The sequence below is a fragment of the Haliotis asinina genome, chromosome 15, assembly GCF_037392515.1.
Source record: "Haliotis asinina isolate JCU_RB_2024 chromosome 15, JCU_Hal_asi_v2, whole genome shotgun sequence".
NCBI lineage: Eukaryota > Metazoa > Mollusca > Gastropoda > Lepetellida > Haliotidae > Haliotis > Haliotis asinina.
The window spans coordinates 44,715,687-44,735,917 of NC_090294.1; the positions used below are offsets into that span (position 1 = coordinate 44,715,687).

At 38.8% G+C, this 20,231-nt stretch overlaps 1 protein-coding gene across 5 annotated transcripts in view; it reads left to right on the forward strand.

Annotated features, from left to right (window-relative positions):
- Positions 1 to 10,557: 10,557 nt before the first annotated feature.
- Positions 10,558 to 20,231, forward strand: part of LOC137265181 (B-cell linker protein-like) — a 64,100-nt gene continuing 54,426 nt past the window's right edge. Inside the window, exon 1 of one of the 5 annotated variants that reach the window (XM_067800521.1) lies at positions 10,558 to 10,637. Coding sequence is in view for 4 of the 5 variants with exons in the window: in XM_067800517.1 (XP_067656618.1) it covers positions 10,962 to 11,103 (142 nt within the window). In the remaining variant the exon portion in view is untranslated. Of the gene's footprint in view, positions 10,638 to 10,912; positions 11,104 to 20,231 lie in introns of those variants that run through there. The other 4 variants (XM_067800517.1, XM_067800516.1, XM_067800518.1 and 1 more) reach the window with 4 other exon arrangements.

Here is a 20,231-nt window from a genome sequence, read left to right on the forward strand (position 1 = left end):
GAACTCAGTGATCCGATCGTAAGTGACTATGGCATGTTATGTAATGATTGGCTGGATAGATTGCTCTCTCACCTCGGAAAACACGCACCCAGGCTGATGTTGCACAAAAAGAATCATATACGATCGGTGTGCGGAGATTGTTGGTCTCATGATTCACGTTCGAGAAGTCCCACTGAGGTTAGAAGGGTGGATGAATATCAGTTCCACCTGTCGATCCTCATAGGATTCAAACCACAGAGACACTGGTCCTTTCACATACACTACGGCGCCATTGCTGTATTTGATCTAGATGAAATCCCAATTATCGTAAAAATATGAAATCAGACACTTATCATTTTGTTATGCTCATATTTATGTATCAACCCCCCTATTTTATAATGGACTGACCCTTTCCATCGGGCGCCGATTTCAAGGACCGGAGAAATATATTGCTGCAGGTGATGCACACACCTGGCTTGTTATATTATCGAAATGACTGCGTGTGCGTCGATTGTGAATATCTTAATGAATGTTATGGTGGGCGAGTGGGGACAGGTCTTTCTCGCCTCCAATCTTCTGGGGAATCGAACCTCTTCGGCTTGGCGAGTTTCTGTGAAACTCAATAGCAACGATACTGTAGATAAATAGGTAGAACTTGTATCAAATACCATTTAAGGTTTGACAATGGTGTGATGTTTTATGACGTGACGAGTGGAAGAAGCAGATTTGTGTTCAGCAAACTGGATCACATCGCGTTGCCATGGTAATGCCACTTTACCGATTTGCGTCTAAAATATCAGGAATTCGGGAAAAGTCTGTTATGAAACTCCGCCATATGTCTGAATGGTCATGGTACATCCTGTTTGAATATCCGAAATACAATTCGGGAGACGGTTAGCTCTATCAAGCAGATGATAGCCTACCCGGAGAAGATACAAATTTCAGAAATGCATTTCGATGTAAAGTTCGAAGAATGTTATCACTGACGTTGAACTACTGCATTCACTGAAACTCGACACCGGGTGTGTCAATGATTGGTTTGACAACACGAGCTCCGTTATTAACACCTGTGACTCAAGAAGCTTCGGATTTGTCAACCCATGCTTGTCTTGAGAGGCGTATAACGGGACTCCACGTGTAGGATGATACATGCCATGTCCAAATTACGCTGATGTTCATTGGGCCAGTCACTGGAATATATGTTTATACTTAAATTAATATGCAAGTCATCACTTTTGTAACGGCCCGTGAAGACCCTAGTTAGATTTGGTCTTCAGTAATCCATGATTGTCTTTGGAGGCTTATAGACGACTAACGGGATCGGGTGGTCAGACTCGGTGACTTGGTTGACGCATGTCATCGTGTCCCAGTTGCGTAGATAGATGCTCACGCTGTTGATCACTGGATTGTCTGGTCCAGACTCGATTATTTACAGCCGTTGCCATGTACAGACTGTATCTGGAATACTGTGCGGTTTTAAACAACAACCAACCAACTTTTCAAAAGAAGCAGTCACGTTTTCTCAGTGTTTAAATAATCTTAAATATATGAAACACAGAATAGGCTGTGCTTGTGGTGTTCTGAATGTAACTGATTGTGTTTGTTTTGTTGTCTACGTGTTTTATGTGTTAAACTAATCAGTCCGTGAACTTTTATTAACAATTTAATACTGTTTTTCATGAAATATCAGCCAAACTTATAGCCTAATTTATTTAAGACCCGTGTTAGAATTGGTCTTTTCGGCAACAAGTAGTTGTCGTAAGAGTTGACTTGGTTGATACCTGTTATTGTATCCTAATTGCTTTGATCGATGCTTATGATGTTGATCACTGGTCCAGATTCGATAATTTACAAGCCGCCGCCATGTAACTAGAATATTGCTTAGATTAACAAACAAACAAACAAACAAACAAACAAACAAACAACCTGTAGTTGTCGCCTTCAGCCTGACGAGCGAACGTTTTTTACTTCTATAATGTGCTTTTGGTTCCGGATCATACAATCGTTGCAAACTTTTTATAGAAATGAACAGTAAGTGAGTGAGTGAGGTTAGTTTTACGTCGCACTCAGCAATATTCCAGTTATATGGCGGCGGTCTGTAAATAATCGATGCTCGATCAGACAATCCGGTGATCAACACGATGAGCATCTATCTGCACAATTGGGAACATGCATTTGGTGTCAACCAAGTCAGTGAGCCTGACCACCCGATCGCGTTAGTCGCCTCTTACGACAAGCATAGTCGCCTTTATAGCAAGCATGGGTTGCAGAAGGCCTATACTACCCCGGACCTTCACGGGCCTTATAGTGGTGAACAGTAGCGTATTGGGTTTCGCAGTTTGCAGTTAATTCATGGAGCATCTCTTATCAGAGATATTACGATGATAACGGAATAAACTGAGCTGACCTCATGTGGTTCTGCTACTCACAAAATATCATGACATCTCTAAAAAATGAAACATTTCTATTTACTATTTATTTCTCAAGCTTTTCCTCTTTATAGTCTCACTACCTTTGTTTAAATTATCGACATTATGCCAATTTGGGAGAATAAGTAAAATTGAGCGTGGCCGACGCACATTTTGCAGAATGCGCGGTGAGATTTGACAATTTTACGTGCGCATCTTGTCTGGACGCTATTTAACGTTCGATGGAGTGAGTGAGTGAGTTTAGTTTTACGCCGCTTTTAGCAATATTCCAGCAATATCACAGCGGGGACACCAGAAAATGGGCTTCACACATTGTACCCATGTGGGGAATCGAACCCGGTCTTCGGCGTGACGAGCGAACGCTTCAACCACTAGGCTAAACAACCCCCCCTCCCCCCCACATGTCATTACATGTCTTTTTAAGATACCCGGTAAATATGTTTGGTTGGATAGGTTGAATTTACCCGTGCTTGTCGAAAGAGGCGACTAACGGGATCGGTGGTAAGCTCACTTACAAATGATTGACATCCTATCATACTTGAGTAGATCGATGATCATGTTGTCAGTCTCTGGATTGTCTGGTCCAGACTCGATTATATACTGACTGGCGTCTAACCCGTAAAGGTCCTGGGTAGAATAGGCCTTCAGCAACCGATGCTTGCCATAACAGGCCACTGTGCTTGTCGTAAGAGGCGACTAACGCAATCGGGTGGTCAGGCTCACAGACTTGGATGAGACATGTTCCGAACTGCGCAGATCGCTGCTCATCGTGTTGATCACTGGATTGTCTGGGCCAGACTCGGTTATTTACAGACTGCCGCCATATAACTGGTATAAACTCAACTCACTCACTGATCGGCGTCTACGCCGCTTTTGGCAAAATCCCAACAATATCACCCGGAGGCAACCGGAAGGTGGCGTGAAGATTTGACGTTTCAACCATTACGCTACCACCCCATATTGCGCATGAAGTGACGTCACCTCACCTCGCATGGAGCTCTGGGTAGGAGAGTTGTGTTAAGCGTCGCCAGTATCTAAACAAAGTCATGATGATGAGCTACTTCCGTGATGATGACCTGGATATCTGATAGTAAAAACCCCTTCTATTTGCAACAGGCGAGGACCTGTTTCCCTGACAGGCGTGCTGATTCTGTAATGGATATACCGGCTGCTGAAACTGCCGCAAACATATACGTTGCTCTGACCTGTCAACAACTGGGATTGCGTTACAGTTACCCCAGGACGTGTCGGTTGATGGTGACGTGTCGGTTGATGGTGGAGCAACCGAGCGTCACCATTGGTCATGCAGTCAATGACCCTTAACCTTGCACCCCAATGAGGCTCAAGGCTATAGGTTACACCAATGACCACGTAACAGATTATATGTATCTCGTTACATAAAGTCAGACATTTTACTGTGGCGTCTATAGTAGACTAACATCCAGTCTCTGAAATGAACATAGTTTGCAGTACAAAGGTTCATAAATAAAAAGAAGAAATTATAATGAAAAGGCACCCTGGACTTTCTTCTTCAAATGTAGACATGCAACATGTTCTAGGCTTACTTGGGATATATCTGTTTAGGGTATGCTATACATATTAATTTCTAACGTCAAATATGTAGAACAAAAAAAACAAATCAAAGCAAAAAGCAAAATGAAAACGCAACACCACCAGCACCACCAGCACCACCAGCACCACCAGCACCACCACCACCAACAACAACAACGACAACGAAACAAACTCAGGGTTAGGTACAGGTACAGGAAGCTAACCACACCAACCCCGGTTCCGCACAAAATGTCAACCACTACAAAATATCTTTTTTTGTTATCACATTCAGTATAAGTCATCATGTAAAAAAAGAAATAAGTACTAAATATTAACACTTATGGTCAGTTTTATTTACTGGATGTGAGTATATTTGAAAAACACAAAACTCTTATATATAATCATCCAATCAGCTGTCAGATGACTCAGTGTGCATGCACTGAAGGCTGGAGGAGGTCTGTTTCTCACATCTCAGACCTTGACCTTTTGTGTTTGCTTTTTATATGGGATTCAAGATCATTTCGCTTACAAAGCTATACGCAGCCAGAAATATGCTGCTACTAGTGCTCCGACTTTATTGTGTTAGCGTGAAACATCATACCACAGTTTAATATGGAAACCCCACCCACACACTGCATGTATAGTGACCCCGAGTCGACCTCTTCTTGTTTAGTCTGTTTTGACGAGCTCCAGTCAGAGTATCATATACTGCATTGGACATTTTGGGCATGACCTGACCGGGGATCGAACCACCAAGTTTCAACTCTCCAGGCAAGCACGCTATCCATTCGATCACACAGGTGATTGCAATAATATCGAGTTCAAGGTCATTTGAGGATATCTACATCTACGAGATTGTACCGAGATGAACAGAACCAACTCCATCGGAAATAAAATTTAAGTTACACATGTGAACTGAAAGAGGGTGAGGGAGCGAGGAGGGAGACAGCTTTAAGATAATGAAGGAGTAAGACGTGTTTTAAGTTTTTAAGAGAGTGTAGGATTATGTGTTGTGGGCTAAAAGGACAGACGGGTTTTAACCTATTCAGCCTCTATCCAGCCACTATCCAGCCTCTATCCAGCAACTATCCAGCCACTATCCAGCTACTGTCCAACCACTGATCATTTATTGTCTAGTTACTGTGAAGATAATGTTTAATTACTGTAATTCTATCGTCGTGTGGTTTGTTGTTTGAATAAGTGTCACAAGAAGAATTGGAACTTAAGGAATTAAAAGTCATTTTGAAACCATTGGATTGAGTTGGAGCTTTACACCCTTTGCCCCCAACAGAGAAAGAATTTAAGAACTCACATTCAAAGTTGAAAAACCTGTGGAAATTCGGATGTGAATGTAAGAATTGCAAGAAGAACTTGTGCTGAAATATTGTGCAATCATCAAAACGGATTAACACAAACTGGACTAAGGCAAAACGGTCTCAGGATATACTGAACTCAGTCCCATTCACCCAAAAGCAATGGTCTGCCATACAGACACTGAAACAAATGTATCCAAGAAATCCCATGCAAGTCTAGAAAATGTGACATGTCTACATTTCCACAGTTTCAGGAAATGAAGAAAGTCTGTCATAATATTATATTATGGTTTCAGAACAGTTTTTTTTCTGTAAACTATATTCATTTTATAGACTAGATGCTAATCTAAAGAAACAATTACTATAAATATTTATTGCCTAAAGAAATTCGCGATACTCATTCACCTTCCGATGCTGACATGGATATTGAGTTTCTTGTCGAGTATATACTGCCAGACAGGTGAAATGGTATGCCCAGTTTAACATGGGTACAGTTCACTGACACCTAATGCAGGCAAGGCAACAACAGTTACCACATTATGTCTCGAACCACTGGCCTCCTCTACAGGCACGCGTTCTACTCACCACACCTCGGTCTTGTAAGTGAGTGAGTGAGTTACTCAGTAGTATTCCGCTATATGGCGGCGGTCTGTAAATAATCGAGACTGGGCCAGGCAATCCAGTGATCAACAACATTAGCATCGTTCTGCGCAGTTGGGAACCGAGGACATATCTCAAACAAGTCAGCAAGCCTGACCACCCGATCCCGTTAATCGCCTTTTATGGAAAGCATAGTCGCTTTTTATGGCAAGCATGGGTTGCTGAAGGCCTATTCTATCCCGGACCTTCATGGGTCCTTGTCAATGATTCTTGATGAGGCGACGTGTATTCATACAGCAAATGACGTTGGAAAGACTGTTTGTTGTTTGACACCGCACTTAGCAATATTCAAGTTGCATTGCTACGGCCACACACAATCCAGTGATCAACAGCATGAGCATCAATGGACGAAAGTGGGATACGATGACAAATGTCAACCAAGTCAGGGAGCCTGGTCATCAGATCCCGTTAGTCGCTTCTTACGACAACTTAATGTTGTAAATCATAAATTCGTTGTCCTTCAGACATAGACAGGGAGGGGATTCTGCGTGACAAACCCCGTGCGGATATCGTCCTGTTTGAGTGAAAGCGTGTCTTCCTTTTCAATGTAGGAAGTTTTCAGTTTTTAATAGAAACCCAGTGAGTCAACGTTTTTCCTACACAGACTTTTATGATGTTAGAACCAGACCACACGAGCCACCCAGTGACTGAAATCATCAGCTCCAATACACTTCGGAAAGATTTGCTCCCCAACCCTGCGTCAACTTTTAATTATAAACCTAACTGTAGGTTTTTGTAACAATTCTTCAATATATCTACTAAGGCGTTATGGCCTTGTAAAGGTTAAAGGTTAACGTTTCATCCCCTCACTAACGAACATCAAATCAACGAATAAGTGCTCGAGTTACCCCCAATCCACTTTTTCGGCTCTTGCGACAAACGTAAGCCTCTTCTTCCCCAGAATTCCACAGAATAAGTACCAAACATTATAACCACATTAAAGTAAGCTAGAATCTAAAATTTAACGCCAATATTTCTGCTACCTAGTGAATGATATAATTCTGAGAAAGAACTTTATTAACTTGGCAAGGATATAAATTGGTGACGATATTAACACCGTTATGAAAACAGTGACAGCCTACCGACCACAGATATCTAACTCATTGACACAAGACCCAGGCACTTATGCAAGCATTCTGTATTCTTCAAGAGGCACCCAAACGTCATAATGAACAAGCGGTGGGGAAAAAAGGGACTTTCTTTATTACATTGGGCGACAAGTATCGGTGAAGCTACGAACACCATAATCAAGCAAGTGATATAAAAGACTCTCAAGTTCATTGACAAGAGTGAGTGAGAGTGGTTTTAATCCTCGTTTAGCAATATTCCAGAAACATCTCAACGAAGGACTCCAGCAATGGACTTCATATACTGTGCAGGAACAGAACTCGGGTCTTTGGGGTGATGAGCGAACGCTTTTACCTCTAAGCTATCAAAGCACTCTCGTTGACCGGAAGTGATTATACAATTACTTTATAACCGATCCCGGCGAGTTAGACGCAAACGACAGCTGTCCGAGAACAAAGGAAATTCGATCAAGAACAGGCTGTCGGGAGGTAATTCTGTACAACTACTTACACAAGAGGATAATGATACTTGATACTTATAGGGGTTGACACGTGACACAGACACTGGATTCGCAGCCTTGACCCCTCATGACTCGATACCGACCTTCCTTGGTCCGGAAACGTGTGCACCCCTGATCAGTCGATCGTATTTTTTATTTAAATCATTTAATAGCCAGTCAATAAATTACTGATATCACGAAATGTATTATCAAAGTGATTAATAGCCGAATTAATAGCAAGAACAAACTATTAATTGATAAAATTAATCTAGTTTAGTTTAATTATTTACGATATCAGCACCTACATAACACATACCTTGTGTTAACTTCGTATATTGATATCAGGAATATATTTGCTTACACCGTGTATGTATATGAAACCAAGTACGTGTGTCAGTCAATCGATAATAAACGTGAACACAGCATCCAAGTGCAAGATTTCTGGACAAGGAGTGTTTTTAGTAAGATTTACACATATACACAAGAGCTTAATGTACACACCCGCCATATTGCTGTATCGCTGAGCACTGAGTGGGACATAAAAATAAACTCACAAATAAACTCATATAACCCGTGTATAAGAACCCTATCAAGACAGAATAAGTACCGAAGCATTTCTATTTGCAATGGTAGCTGTAGTATATTTTCAAAAATCTTTCATCTGTTGTCGAAATGAAAAGAGTTTTCATTTTTTTAAAACTAGACACTTTTGGAATGCTAAAAAAAAAAAAAATCAAATTCCCGTTCTTTTTTTTCGCGGCATGTGGTAAAAATGTTTTAAAGGTTTAGTGATTACAGCTGTATAGTAAAAGTGTAAAGTATTTAAACAAAGATGTCCGGGGCACAGAGAATACACCACATGTGTCGGTCAAACAGGGTCACAATTTGTGTTTTTTAATTCCAAGTTTGAAAACGTACTTGCCTCTGCGGGTGACATGGATTAAAACAATATGGGCTGGCACCTCGGGCATAATAACCCATTTAACCTTTAGGGCGTCGATAAATATACGAAGCGCGTCACCTAAGTGATCCCTGGTTAGAGAGTGTTCCCAGCAGACTATGTGAGTGACGCGAGAGTTGTGGGCGGGTTTGGACGAGATTTCATATTACAGCTATGTATGTAATGCAATATTCACGTGCTCTGTCATTGTACGCAAGTGATGACATATTTCGGATATAGGACTTGTATTTTTGTGTAGTTGACTGCATCACCCCTAAGGTTTACCTGATCTATAAAATACATTATATATTGCGAAATATATTGCGAGCAAATAATAAGTTTGCATAGTCTATATGAACTCACGCAAAATGTGTCATAGTGGACAATGGACAATATTTCAGTTGTGTGTCTCACAGTCCCAGGACCATATTATTTGCCGTCTACCCAGACCTTTCTGCAGTGCTAAAGTCCTGAATGAAACAAGTGTAGATTTCCTCGGGTTCTATAAGCCGCATTTCATTGGGTCTTCTTTTTCAGTTTAAAAGGAATTGTTTGTTTCTGTCACGATTATATGTATTCAGAAACTAAGCCGTTAGTATGTTTCAGTTGAATATCGGTGTGTCTGCTCTATGTAGGAAAATCTGGTCTTTGATGTTTCTAACTTTCATGAAACTCATGAGGACGAGTGAGTGAGTATAGTTTTACGCCACTTTAACAATACTCTAGCAATATCATGGCGGGGGACACCAGAAAAGGGCTTCACACATTGTACCAAACGTGGAGGGTCGAGTCCTTGTCCTCTTCGTGACGAACGAACGCTTTAACCACTAGGCTACCCAGCCGCCCCATAAGAACGGCTATGCTGCAACAAATCAGTTGTATAATCGGGTCGAATCTAGTTTTGAACCCTGGATCCTGTGACGCCAAAGGGACGTAACTCTGCACAACGTATTGCCTGTGCGTAGCACCAACCTTCGAATTAAGAAGAGTGGTGTGGTAGCCCAGTGGTGAGATTCCCGACATGCGTAAAGTATGTGAATACCACTTCAGATGTTCCCGCCGACATACAGCTGGAATCGTGCTAAAAGCGACGTAAAACCAAACTCACTCATTAACTATAACGTTTTTTCTCTCGTTTTTTTTATGTATTATTCACGGTATAGTGAATCTGTAAGTTAAGTCGCAAGATTACTTGAAACATGTGAAACGAAGGAAATAGTCTAAACGCACAGATATTTTACCGTGTCGTCGCTTGTCCTATAACTGGCAAACATTCAATAAATTACATTGTGGAAATATTTGATACTTTTTAAGATTCGTTTGACATTCATCCTCGTCAGTAAACATGAAGCGACGACTCGGGCTAGATTAAACAACTGTTTGTTCAGTTAGGGAGGCACTTTGGTCAATACCACTCGTAAACTCATCGCCAAAATACGACACCTGCTCGCTAACACTATTGTTATCAACGTGTCTATGGCTGATCTGACACTGCTTAACGTCTTTCTACGATCGCATTTAAGTCCATACGTATACAAGCCTGAAGAATCCTCTTTTGTGTCTATTTTTGTCTTGACAATTACAAAATCACAACAAACGAGAAAGGGAAGGTTGTATATTTCTTATGTTTTGACCAATACAACGGTCATAGCTCTGGTTAAACCATTTACAGTGAGAATATGATATATAGCTATTATCTCCAACTTTGTTTTTTCCCCGGTTCCTTGACAGGCTGTCAGATAAAGATGTATTAAATATATTTAATCCACGAAAGTTAACACAGAGTTCAAAGTCACATGAACAGTCACAAAGGAATTATTGCTTTTTTCACAAAAACAAACAAATCTACAAATCAATAAACCCCATGGGCTGTTGCCAATATCAAAGTATTAAGAGGTTGAACCGAGGTTTAATGGTTGCAGCCTCAGGGCATGTTATAGGTAAGAAAATTACAAATGTTCACTAATAAAATACAATACATTAGAAATTTTAAAACACGATACACTGAATTATATAAAGTCTTCTGAATATCATCAAATTTGTTACCATTACAATAAAACTGCAAAATGGCCTCGCGCTTTTATTATGCCCCTTGATTGTGCCAGGGGAGATAACTCTAATTTTCTCCTGAGGCAGTGAACGAGGAAGTAAATTCCAGTTAGGAAGTGATCGGTGGAGTTTGACAGAAACTTTGTCAGGTAATGTATTGCATGCAATTGATTAGTCTGATCACCAGTCCTTCGTTTCGTAACCCACCATCCCAATCAGCGTCTTCCTTGCTGGGAGGCATACACACCTCCCCTGTCTAATTTGCCGCAAATCAGTTGGGTTTTCGTGGCCACTAAGTCTTGTTGACTTGCTAATCCATGAGAGTGTTGGTTTCGTCACGGATGACAGCCACAAGAATTTAGTGTCAAACTGCCTGTACACAGACTTAGCTGGACATTGTAAAAATACTTTCGTTTCGTGTTGAATCTTCAGTTAATATTGTTGGTTTAAAGTTTCGTCACCGAGTTGTTCGGATGAGTCGCGGGTTCGACTCCATTACTTTACACTTTCAATACAAACGCCGTTATCAGCAGTACAGTTTCATCATGCATGAACGGTGTGGTACTAAGAAAAAGAATAGGAAATCATTCATGGATACTATTATGCCAACTTATGGTAAGTAACAATATTTATAATGGTTCGTTTTATTGATGCTTTCCAATTTTATGATAATCAATTAACCATCAATATATTTAAAAATTAAAACCTTTGAATGACATTTAGAACGGTCTCTATCTTTCATTCCCCTGATGAAGGAGGTAGACTATGACCCAAAACATTGTAGTCTTCATCATACAGAACTGGACTTCCATATGTCTTCCCCGCTAGTCACCTACCACCCCACCCCCCACCCCCCCCCTCCCCCAACCAACACCAGCACTACCTCCCGCCACCTCTTTCCTGTAAAGATACGAAGATTGTTGACAGATATTGAAGGCTTGTACAAAATCACTGTGTTGACTTCTGAGTAGGATTTTTTAGATTTGTAATTTTTATTTTATGTCAGGTTCTTAAGTGAGACAATGTTAACGTTTCACATGTTGTTCATATACTGTTTTATACCTGGATCTGATTTGTTCACCAGTCCGTGAAGATGATTCACAGGGCCAGTCCTTTGTGTGATATTGAAATACAAAGGTTATCATTGTAACCCCTATTAAATGCTGAAGTACAATGATTGTCACTGTGGTTAATTTACTATTTTTATATTATTTAGGCCCTTATACAGAGTGACTAAAGAAAATCTGATACATAATTTGTCTTTAGGAACCCAATACATCTGTGAGGGCAGAGACCATATGATAGATAATAAGGGGGAGGGGGAGTGAGATACGTGTTCAGATATTAACTGGTTTTCATTGATGTTCATGGCAATGTCTGAGTGAGTGAGTGAGTGAGTGAGTGAGTGTAGTTTTATGCCAAATTCAGCAATACTCAAGCTATATGGCTGCGGTCTGTAAGTAACCAAGTCTATCCAACAATCCAGTGATCAAAAGCATGGGCATTGATCTATACAACTGGGAACTGATCACATTTGTCATCAAAGTCAGCAAGCCTGACTACCTGATCGCGTTATGGGACTCTTCAGACAAGCATGGGTTACTGTAGATCAGTTCCCACCCAGATCTCAAGAGTGAGTGAGTGGGTGGGTGAGTGTTATTATTGAGTGAGTATTATTATCAGCAGCTAGGTCTGCTGATGACAAGCATGGGTTACTGTAGATCAATTCCCACCCAGATCTCAAGAGTGAGTGAGTGAGTGGGTGAGTGGGTGGGTGGGTGAGTGTTATTATTGAGTGAGTATTATTATCAGCCGCTAGGTCTGCTGATGACAAGCATGGGTTACTGTAGATCAATTCCCACCCAGATCTCAAGAGTGAGTGAGTGAGTGGGTGAGTGAGTGGGTGAGTGAGTGGGTGAGTGAGTGGGTGAGTGTTATTATTGTTTTGTACAACGGCAGCTAGGTCTGCTGATGACAAGCATGAGCATCAAATTACTTAATTAATACATATGGAATGGTGATGCATTAATCAGCCAAGTCACATTCAGTGCCTTCTAATCCATAAAAGTGAACTTTAATAACAAGCGTAAGTTACCATGGTTACTGTATACTGATTTTACCCATGTTTAAATGGCAGAAGCAATCCTTCTCAGAGGAAGATTTGGTTCAGGGGGACTGAACCCCTGCAGTGTAAAAGATTTTAATCCATAAAACGTTAATAGCACTACAGTATTTATAAGCCAACAAAACCTATTGTTACAACAGCTCCTAATGCTACGATTGCTTTGTGGACCTTGCACCATTTCTTTGTCCAAAATGGCTACACCTTCCCTTCATATTATTTGTTAGTTGTTAAGCACCACAACAATATTCCAGCTACATGACGTTCCCTTCAAATTAAGATTGGGGAAGGATCAGCCTGGACAATGTCTGTTTGTATATTGTCCCTGGGACAGTGCTGGCTCATCCTAGACCAGTTTTTGACTGGACTGACCATTTCCAACTATGCAAACGGGAATGGACATATGGAAAGAAGAGTGTTGGTTATCACCACAATACGCAGATTGATAATCAGAGCTAAGTAATTGATGAAAAAATCAATTGAAAATTCATGAAACCCCACCATATGACACATGCGAGAAATAACAGGACGGATTCATAACAAATAAAACAGGCCCAGATTAATACCATGATCAAGATAAACGAGAATACATCTTGTTGAGATAGGCGCACAGTTCATCTGTGATGAGCGAATGCTTTAACCACTATGTTACCCAACTACCCCATAAGAACGGCTATGTTGCAACAAATCAGTTGTATAATCGAGTCAAATCTGGTTTTGAACTCTGGATCCTGTGACGCCAAAAGGTGCGGTCAGGAAACTGTATCATTTATTCATGTCCTTATCTATCAAACAGATGTAACAGGCACAGATTAATGCCATGATCGAGATACACGAGAATACATCTTGTTGAGATGGACGCACAGTTCATTGTTTACATAGCGGTCAGGAAACTGTATCAGTTGTTTATGTCTTGATCTATCAAACAAAGTCTCTGAGGTTTAATTTGATGTTGCATGTTTTATCAATTTGCTTTTAATATATTTTATAAATACCATTGTCCAAAGCCTATCAGTAATTGCTGATGCAATTCTTTGAGTGACAGTTCTTTCAATCAGTTGTCCAAGCAGTTGTAAGAGGTTTCTGTTTGAAATGTCTGGCCCTTGCAATAACATGATCTTATCAGAAACAGACTCAGATTTTCTTACTTTTTCTTTTTTTTGAAAATCTTCATCAGCATCTATTTATCTTAGATGTTTAGGTATTGTATGTTTCATGGATTTTTGTCACAGTTAAGGAATATTTTGTAAAATCCTGATGTTCAAAGCTGGGAGTGATATTTGTGATGCTTCCAAGTCTTTTTGTAAATTGGTAATGGTGAAATTGAATTATAAATAGAAACTTTTCTGAGGAAGAGAAGCCTGCTACATATACATGATCTTGAAATGATGAGATGTCCAAAATTTAATACAGATCAACAACACAAGTTATATGACTATCAGGCATCTATTTAAATATTACTTAAGTTTCAAATTGTTCTATATCAAAATAGATAGATGGAAGATGAAACAATTGAGATATGAAATATTTCCTTTAAACACATGTCATTTGAAATGTGATTGGACACTTGTAACGTATATTTGCAAGTGTTTGAAGTGCAATAGCTATGGAGCAATATACAAGTTTTATTGCTTTTTATCATGAAATTGTCACTTTGCCCACATCCACAAAATGACATTAGCAGTATGACAGTAGTAAACCTATGTTGAAGAATGGGTGTTACAATCAGCATACTGCTAAGATTGATTTGTACACATGGGCCCGGGTATGCACAAAGGACTTTGTATGAGGTTTGTTCAATGATGCATTAATGATGGTGATGGGTGGTTTCAATTACACATGGATACAATGTGTTCAAGACCATTTCTGGTGCCACAAAATTTCTGGAATATTGCTAAAGCAGCCTAAAACCCAACTCACTCATTCACTTACTCACTGAGTGTGCCATATTATGGTCGGTTATTAATGAAGACTGGACTTGATAATCCACTGATTGATATCATGAGCATAAGATCTATGACAGGCATCAAGCAAGTTAGTGAGCATGACCACCTGATCAGTCAAATCTTAAAATAATCAAGGGTCACTGAAGATAGATTCAAACCCAAATATTCATGAGTAAGATAGACTAATGCTTAGTGTCTGAGTGTATATAATTTTGATAGAAACAAACAATTCCTCTAAAATGTAACGCAGTGCCAGTGAGGTTGGAGATGAGAGACTCTTTCAGCATGTAGGACTTAAGCTTTGCAGAAATGGGTGCGTGAATGGGAAAATTATGGTTTCAGAGACAGTGAGAAAGGTTAATCCCATGGCAGATGACATGCATTGTCCCCACTGCAAATCAACCAGTCCTACCAGCATCCTCTAAAAGTATTCTTTCTTTAAATACATGAGAATAAAAGGTATGTTTGATGAACTATTGAAAAACATAACTTCCACAAGCTGGCATTTGACATATTGACCCACCAGATCAAGAGGTCACCACAAATGCATGTCACAAATAAACTCATCATAGTGTCACTGACGATGAAGTCCAGACACACTATCAATCAAATATATACATGTCTGTCAGTCAAGAAACTTTTATTTTTTCTCTCCCAACTCAAGTTATCCTGTTTTGGCTGTTTCAAACACTGGTTGTGTGTATCATGAGTGCCAGTTACACAGTAACATCCCTTGAGAATACCAGTAACCTATGATAACGGATTTGAATCCCTATTCTTCCATTCATGTGTTCGTAGAGCTCTAATAATTCATATCTTGAGCATATTTTACCATCATTTTACATGCATGTTGTGTTTTCATAACTATACCAAATATTTAGGTAAAAGCTTTTTTAAAAAAAATCAATAAACTTTTAATAGTAATTGTATATAATGAACTGAATTCATGAAGGGTATATGGTTTGATTCAACCAATATATGAGTGAATTGTAACAGTGCTGCTCCATGCTCAGCTATTCTTGTGACGTCAAGGTTTTCTTTCTTCATCTTGATAAAGCAATGCATTCCTTAGCATGTCACGAAACAAGTGTTCATTTATCGAGTCTGTGATTCACATATAACATACTGACAACACCAATTTTTCCCATGGATTTAGATGGGACATCAAAGCATTTTAATTTTCACACAATGACTTCTTTACATTATCCACACGATAATATTTAAGTGCCAATATTTGGGAGATTGTTGTCAAGCTTTCCTCTTTGTTGTAGCAACCAATATTGTTCAATAATTGATTATTTGTGGGCTTATTCTGATAATCTGATAACTGTGATCTTCCTCTTTGAATCTTTTTATACAGATTTTTCTGTAGCCTTGTTTCTATGTGGAACTTTGACCAATAAAATGACAAGAAGTAGATGAGCCAGTCAAAAAGCAGCTTTCTTAAGCTTTCCTGCCCTTGTTTCAAACTGGCTGCTTCTTCCATTCACACTAAACTTTGAAAAATAGTTGCTTATGTTTTCTTTCAGATTTCAAAATCCGATAAATTTTACGATGGCGTATAGACAGAGCAGATTGGAAGGTCTAATCATTTTCAAATGTTTTCCACTGATTGAAGTGTGAGATAGAAGATTATTTCATCTGTTTTTGGAATGTCTCATGTTCACCTTGTGGGGGATACGTGACACATTCCATTTTCCCAGGTTCATGCTCTGATTAGTCTGATGAGAAGTCATTCTGTGACCCCTAATGGGATGTTCTGGATCTTAGCAATATCAAGAACTTTGTTGTGATTTTAAGGAGTTAGGGTCTAGAGCATGAAGTTCAAAGCGAGGAAAGCCAAGATGTCACTCGAATTACATTAAACGATCACACAAAAATGATGGAAATAGTAAGTTGTAGTGTATGTTTGAAAACTGTTATGAGTACTGTAATCGATTTTATTCCTCAATTTATTCAGTTTGTTTAATGATTATATCTGAACAATGATGTTACATTATGATATAAGAAGCAAGCTTGTTTTAGTTAACTTTGTTGTTTTTTGCAAAGCCTGCTACTCTTGTGAAAATAATATGTCACAGAGCAGGATGGCGGTGCGTTCACTTGATATTTTCAAGGCGCAGAATATTTCCGGTTTGCAGTAATTTTAAATTGAACTCTTTTGCTGAATATTTTCAAGAAACATGTTTTCTCAACAAAATTTGTCAAAACCAAAGCGTCAGATAGGATTTTTAACCAAGTGCCACAAGAGAAAAATATTGGAAACAAATGTGTTGTCTATCTACACAAGTTTCCGATTATGTACCACTTGTTTATTTTATTACATGCTATTATTAATATTACTCCACTGTTTGTTACAGCAAACCATGTATATCACTATTTGGTTGTATTTACAATTTAGCCTGGTAATGACGGCAGAATCTACACCTTTAGTAACTTTTTTTTAAAGATAAATAACATTAATTTTCACACAATACTGTGTCCATCTTTTATTGTGATATCCAGTCTGATAAAGACCAATTGCAGACTTCAAGCGACTGTTTGACGATGTGAACACAGTCGTGAATGTTGGCTATGTTTTATTTGCAATCAGCTTATGTCAGCTTAGATTAAATGAAAAGCAGTAAAACATTCCGCAGTCACCTACCCAACCCTTCTGTCAAGACTAATAATTTGTTTTTGGACATGATGTTTTAATTATCGGACAGTCCAGATACATCGCTCTGCCCAAGGGAAATAGCAGCTGATTGATTTCTAATTGATTTGTATCTGACAGAGTTATGTCTATTTCTGTTCAGAGGGCAACTGACTCTGCAAATATTGTACTGATTCACCGGAGATTTAATTCACAGCTACCAGTTGTGTCACTCCCTTATCATATGATTTCATAGACGTTAAAGGATTCATTGATATATTTAGGTTACATGCACTCAGGGAAACTAATAAGGGTACACCAGTTTATGGAAGTGTTCCTTTAAATAGTCTCAGGTTGTATACAAAACTTGCAAAGGAAACCAGGAAACGAATAAGCAACATTTCAGTTTTCATTTGTTGTTCCCTTTTTTGTTTTCTTCAGTCTATTATGTAGCCCAGTGGATGAAGCATTCACTCATTTAACTAGTAGAGTACAGAGTTTAAATCCCATTCCAGAGGTTCAAAAATCCCATCAACTGAAGCCCAGGACAAGCCAGTTTTCGTTTCAGGCAATCAAATTATGGTATCTTCTTTGTCTGTTGGCTACTACATAATTTCCGCTAACAGTTTCAAACTGCAAATATACTTGGACTTCATTTCATCTATGCTCAAAATGTAGCTATTAGATTTGGCAATTGTAATAAGGTAGAGTTATCTTTCTTTTCTATTTATCATTTCTTGATAAATAGTCAGTAAACATTAACATCAAATACCACGTTGATTTATTCTCTGATAATTACAGCATCATGATTATGTCATAAAAATCAGGGCAAGTGGAAAGTTAGTCAGGACATGTTACTTCTTAGAATCACTGGCCCTGTGGCTAGTGGCTTTTAAAAAACATTTTGAACCGGGGCTGCATTCTTATCAGCACGACTGAGCGTTTGGGGTTGCACTATGTAGCCGGCGTTGCACCACATAGCCAACCTTATGATACAGTATGATTATATAGTACAGCGTCATGATATCATGATATCATGATAAGGTGTAATTCATATTCAGATACAGTACTTCTGATTCATAACTGCTTATGCTCTCTCAGGTTCAATGGCTTGTTTGACATGTCATTGTTACATAATCCAAATTGCGTAATTGATGGTCATTAAGTTAATCACTGGATTGTGTGGTCCAGACTCGATTATTTACAGACAGCTGCCATATAGCTGGAATATTGTTGAGTGTGGCGTCAAACAACAAACCAACCCCCAATCATATTCTCTCCTATTTTGTTAGGTTAGTCACAAATCTGAATTGTTTGCTTTCAAATTTCTCATGAAAAAGATATTGTAGGACATAATTATGTAAGGTTGTGAGCACTGTGTCGATTGTGGTGTTTATAGCTCACTTGAAAATACTAGACAATCAGTATTACTCGTTCTTGAACATACTTGTTATTGTTTACAAGTTGTTATTCCATGGGTTGTAAATTAGAAAATGTAATGTATCGTATGGGCTGTACTACAGTTTTAAATCGATGTATCATGAGCCTTGTATTGTGATACACTACTGTATTTCAGTATTGATATACCACCAATTCAAACTGACCTAAAATGTCTTACCGTACCATACAAAATATTCCAACATAAAAAGTACTTTGATATTGATTAAATGAATCAATACATTTCATGTCTCATAAATAAGCTAAAATATTTTGTTATAATGCCTTCTGCCTATTTTTGGTTGGTTCAAAGAACTGATTATAAAAAAACCCTGGTTATCTGAAAATGATGAATTGACAATGTGTCTGACTGTTTGCTCACTGCTGTTCAGAATTTTTTTCTGTGATGATTTTACATACAATTTTGTATTTTTTTCATTATTAATATTAATATGAGCACAAATGTACTCTTTAAAACAGCTACATTGAATTTTAAGAGGAAATACTTAAGCCAACACGTATAAACAATTATGTAAAGTAAGGCCTTGCCGTCAGATGTGTGGATATTTGTTTCGTAATGAGGGTAGAGTGGTAGCCAGGTGTTTAAAGTGTTCATTCATCATGTTGGAGACCTGGGTTTGATTGCCTACATGGGACCAGCGTGTGTTGTCTGTTTCTGGTGACCCCCACCGTGATGTTGGAATATTGGAGATTACACTCACTCAATTAAAAATGTTTCACCCGAATTAAATATGGTATAAAGCTTTGTTATACAAATTCCTGTTATGTTATATGTTTTTAATGCCGTTATATGGCGGCGGTCTGTAAATAATCAAGTGTTGAGACAATCCAGTGATCAACAGCATGAGCATCAGTCTATGCAGTTTGGATGTGATGATGTGTCAGAAAGTCAGTGAGCCTGACTATCATGTTCCTCACCTCTTACAACAAGCAATCGTTGCTAGAGATCAATTTAGTTAAGACATGTCGTACAATAATTTGATTGTTCCACTGGCGTTAGACAAGGACGTCCACATAGTCTCTTCTTGTTCTCGCTATTCATGACCAGCATCGCCCATGTAATTAGTGTGCTATTTTCATCTGCATTTTGGGAGATCTGTATCATGGGAGTGAACCCCTGGAAATAGTAAAAATATTAGGATAATCTTATTTAAAACACCCAGCCTGAATAAGTTGTGATTGAGTTTCTGTCTGTTTTAACAGTCGATCGAAATGTGTGTTGGTTGTACTGTAGAATAATGAATTCTGTACACAATACTTATTCACACACACACAATACAGTCATCCACTTCCTGTTAGCCCCCATCTGACCTTGTTTGACAGACTGAACAAACTTGTGTGTGATTAAATCTGTTATGATTCAACCTGGTCCGAAGATGTGTATCGATCTTATCTTTGGGGATTGCAAGATTCAGACCCTAATGCAACAGAACTGATCTTATATTGAAGATAACCTGTATCATCATTCTTGAAGGTAACATATCAACAAGCATGTTTATTCCCATTCAGTGCTTAAACTTTAGAATTTTTTGAAAACTTGCCCTCTAAAGTTGCATCAGTGGGTCCATATTGATAAAGAAAG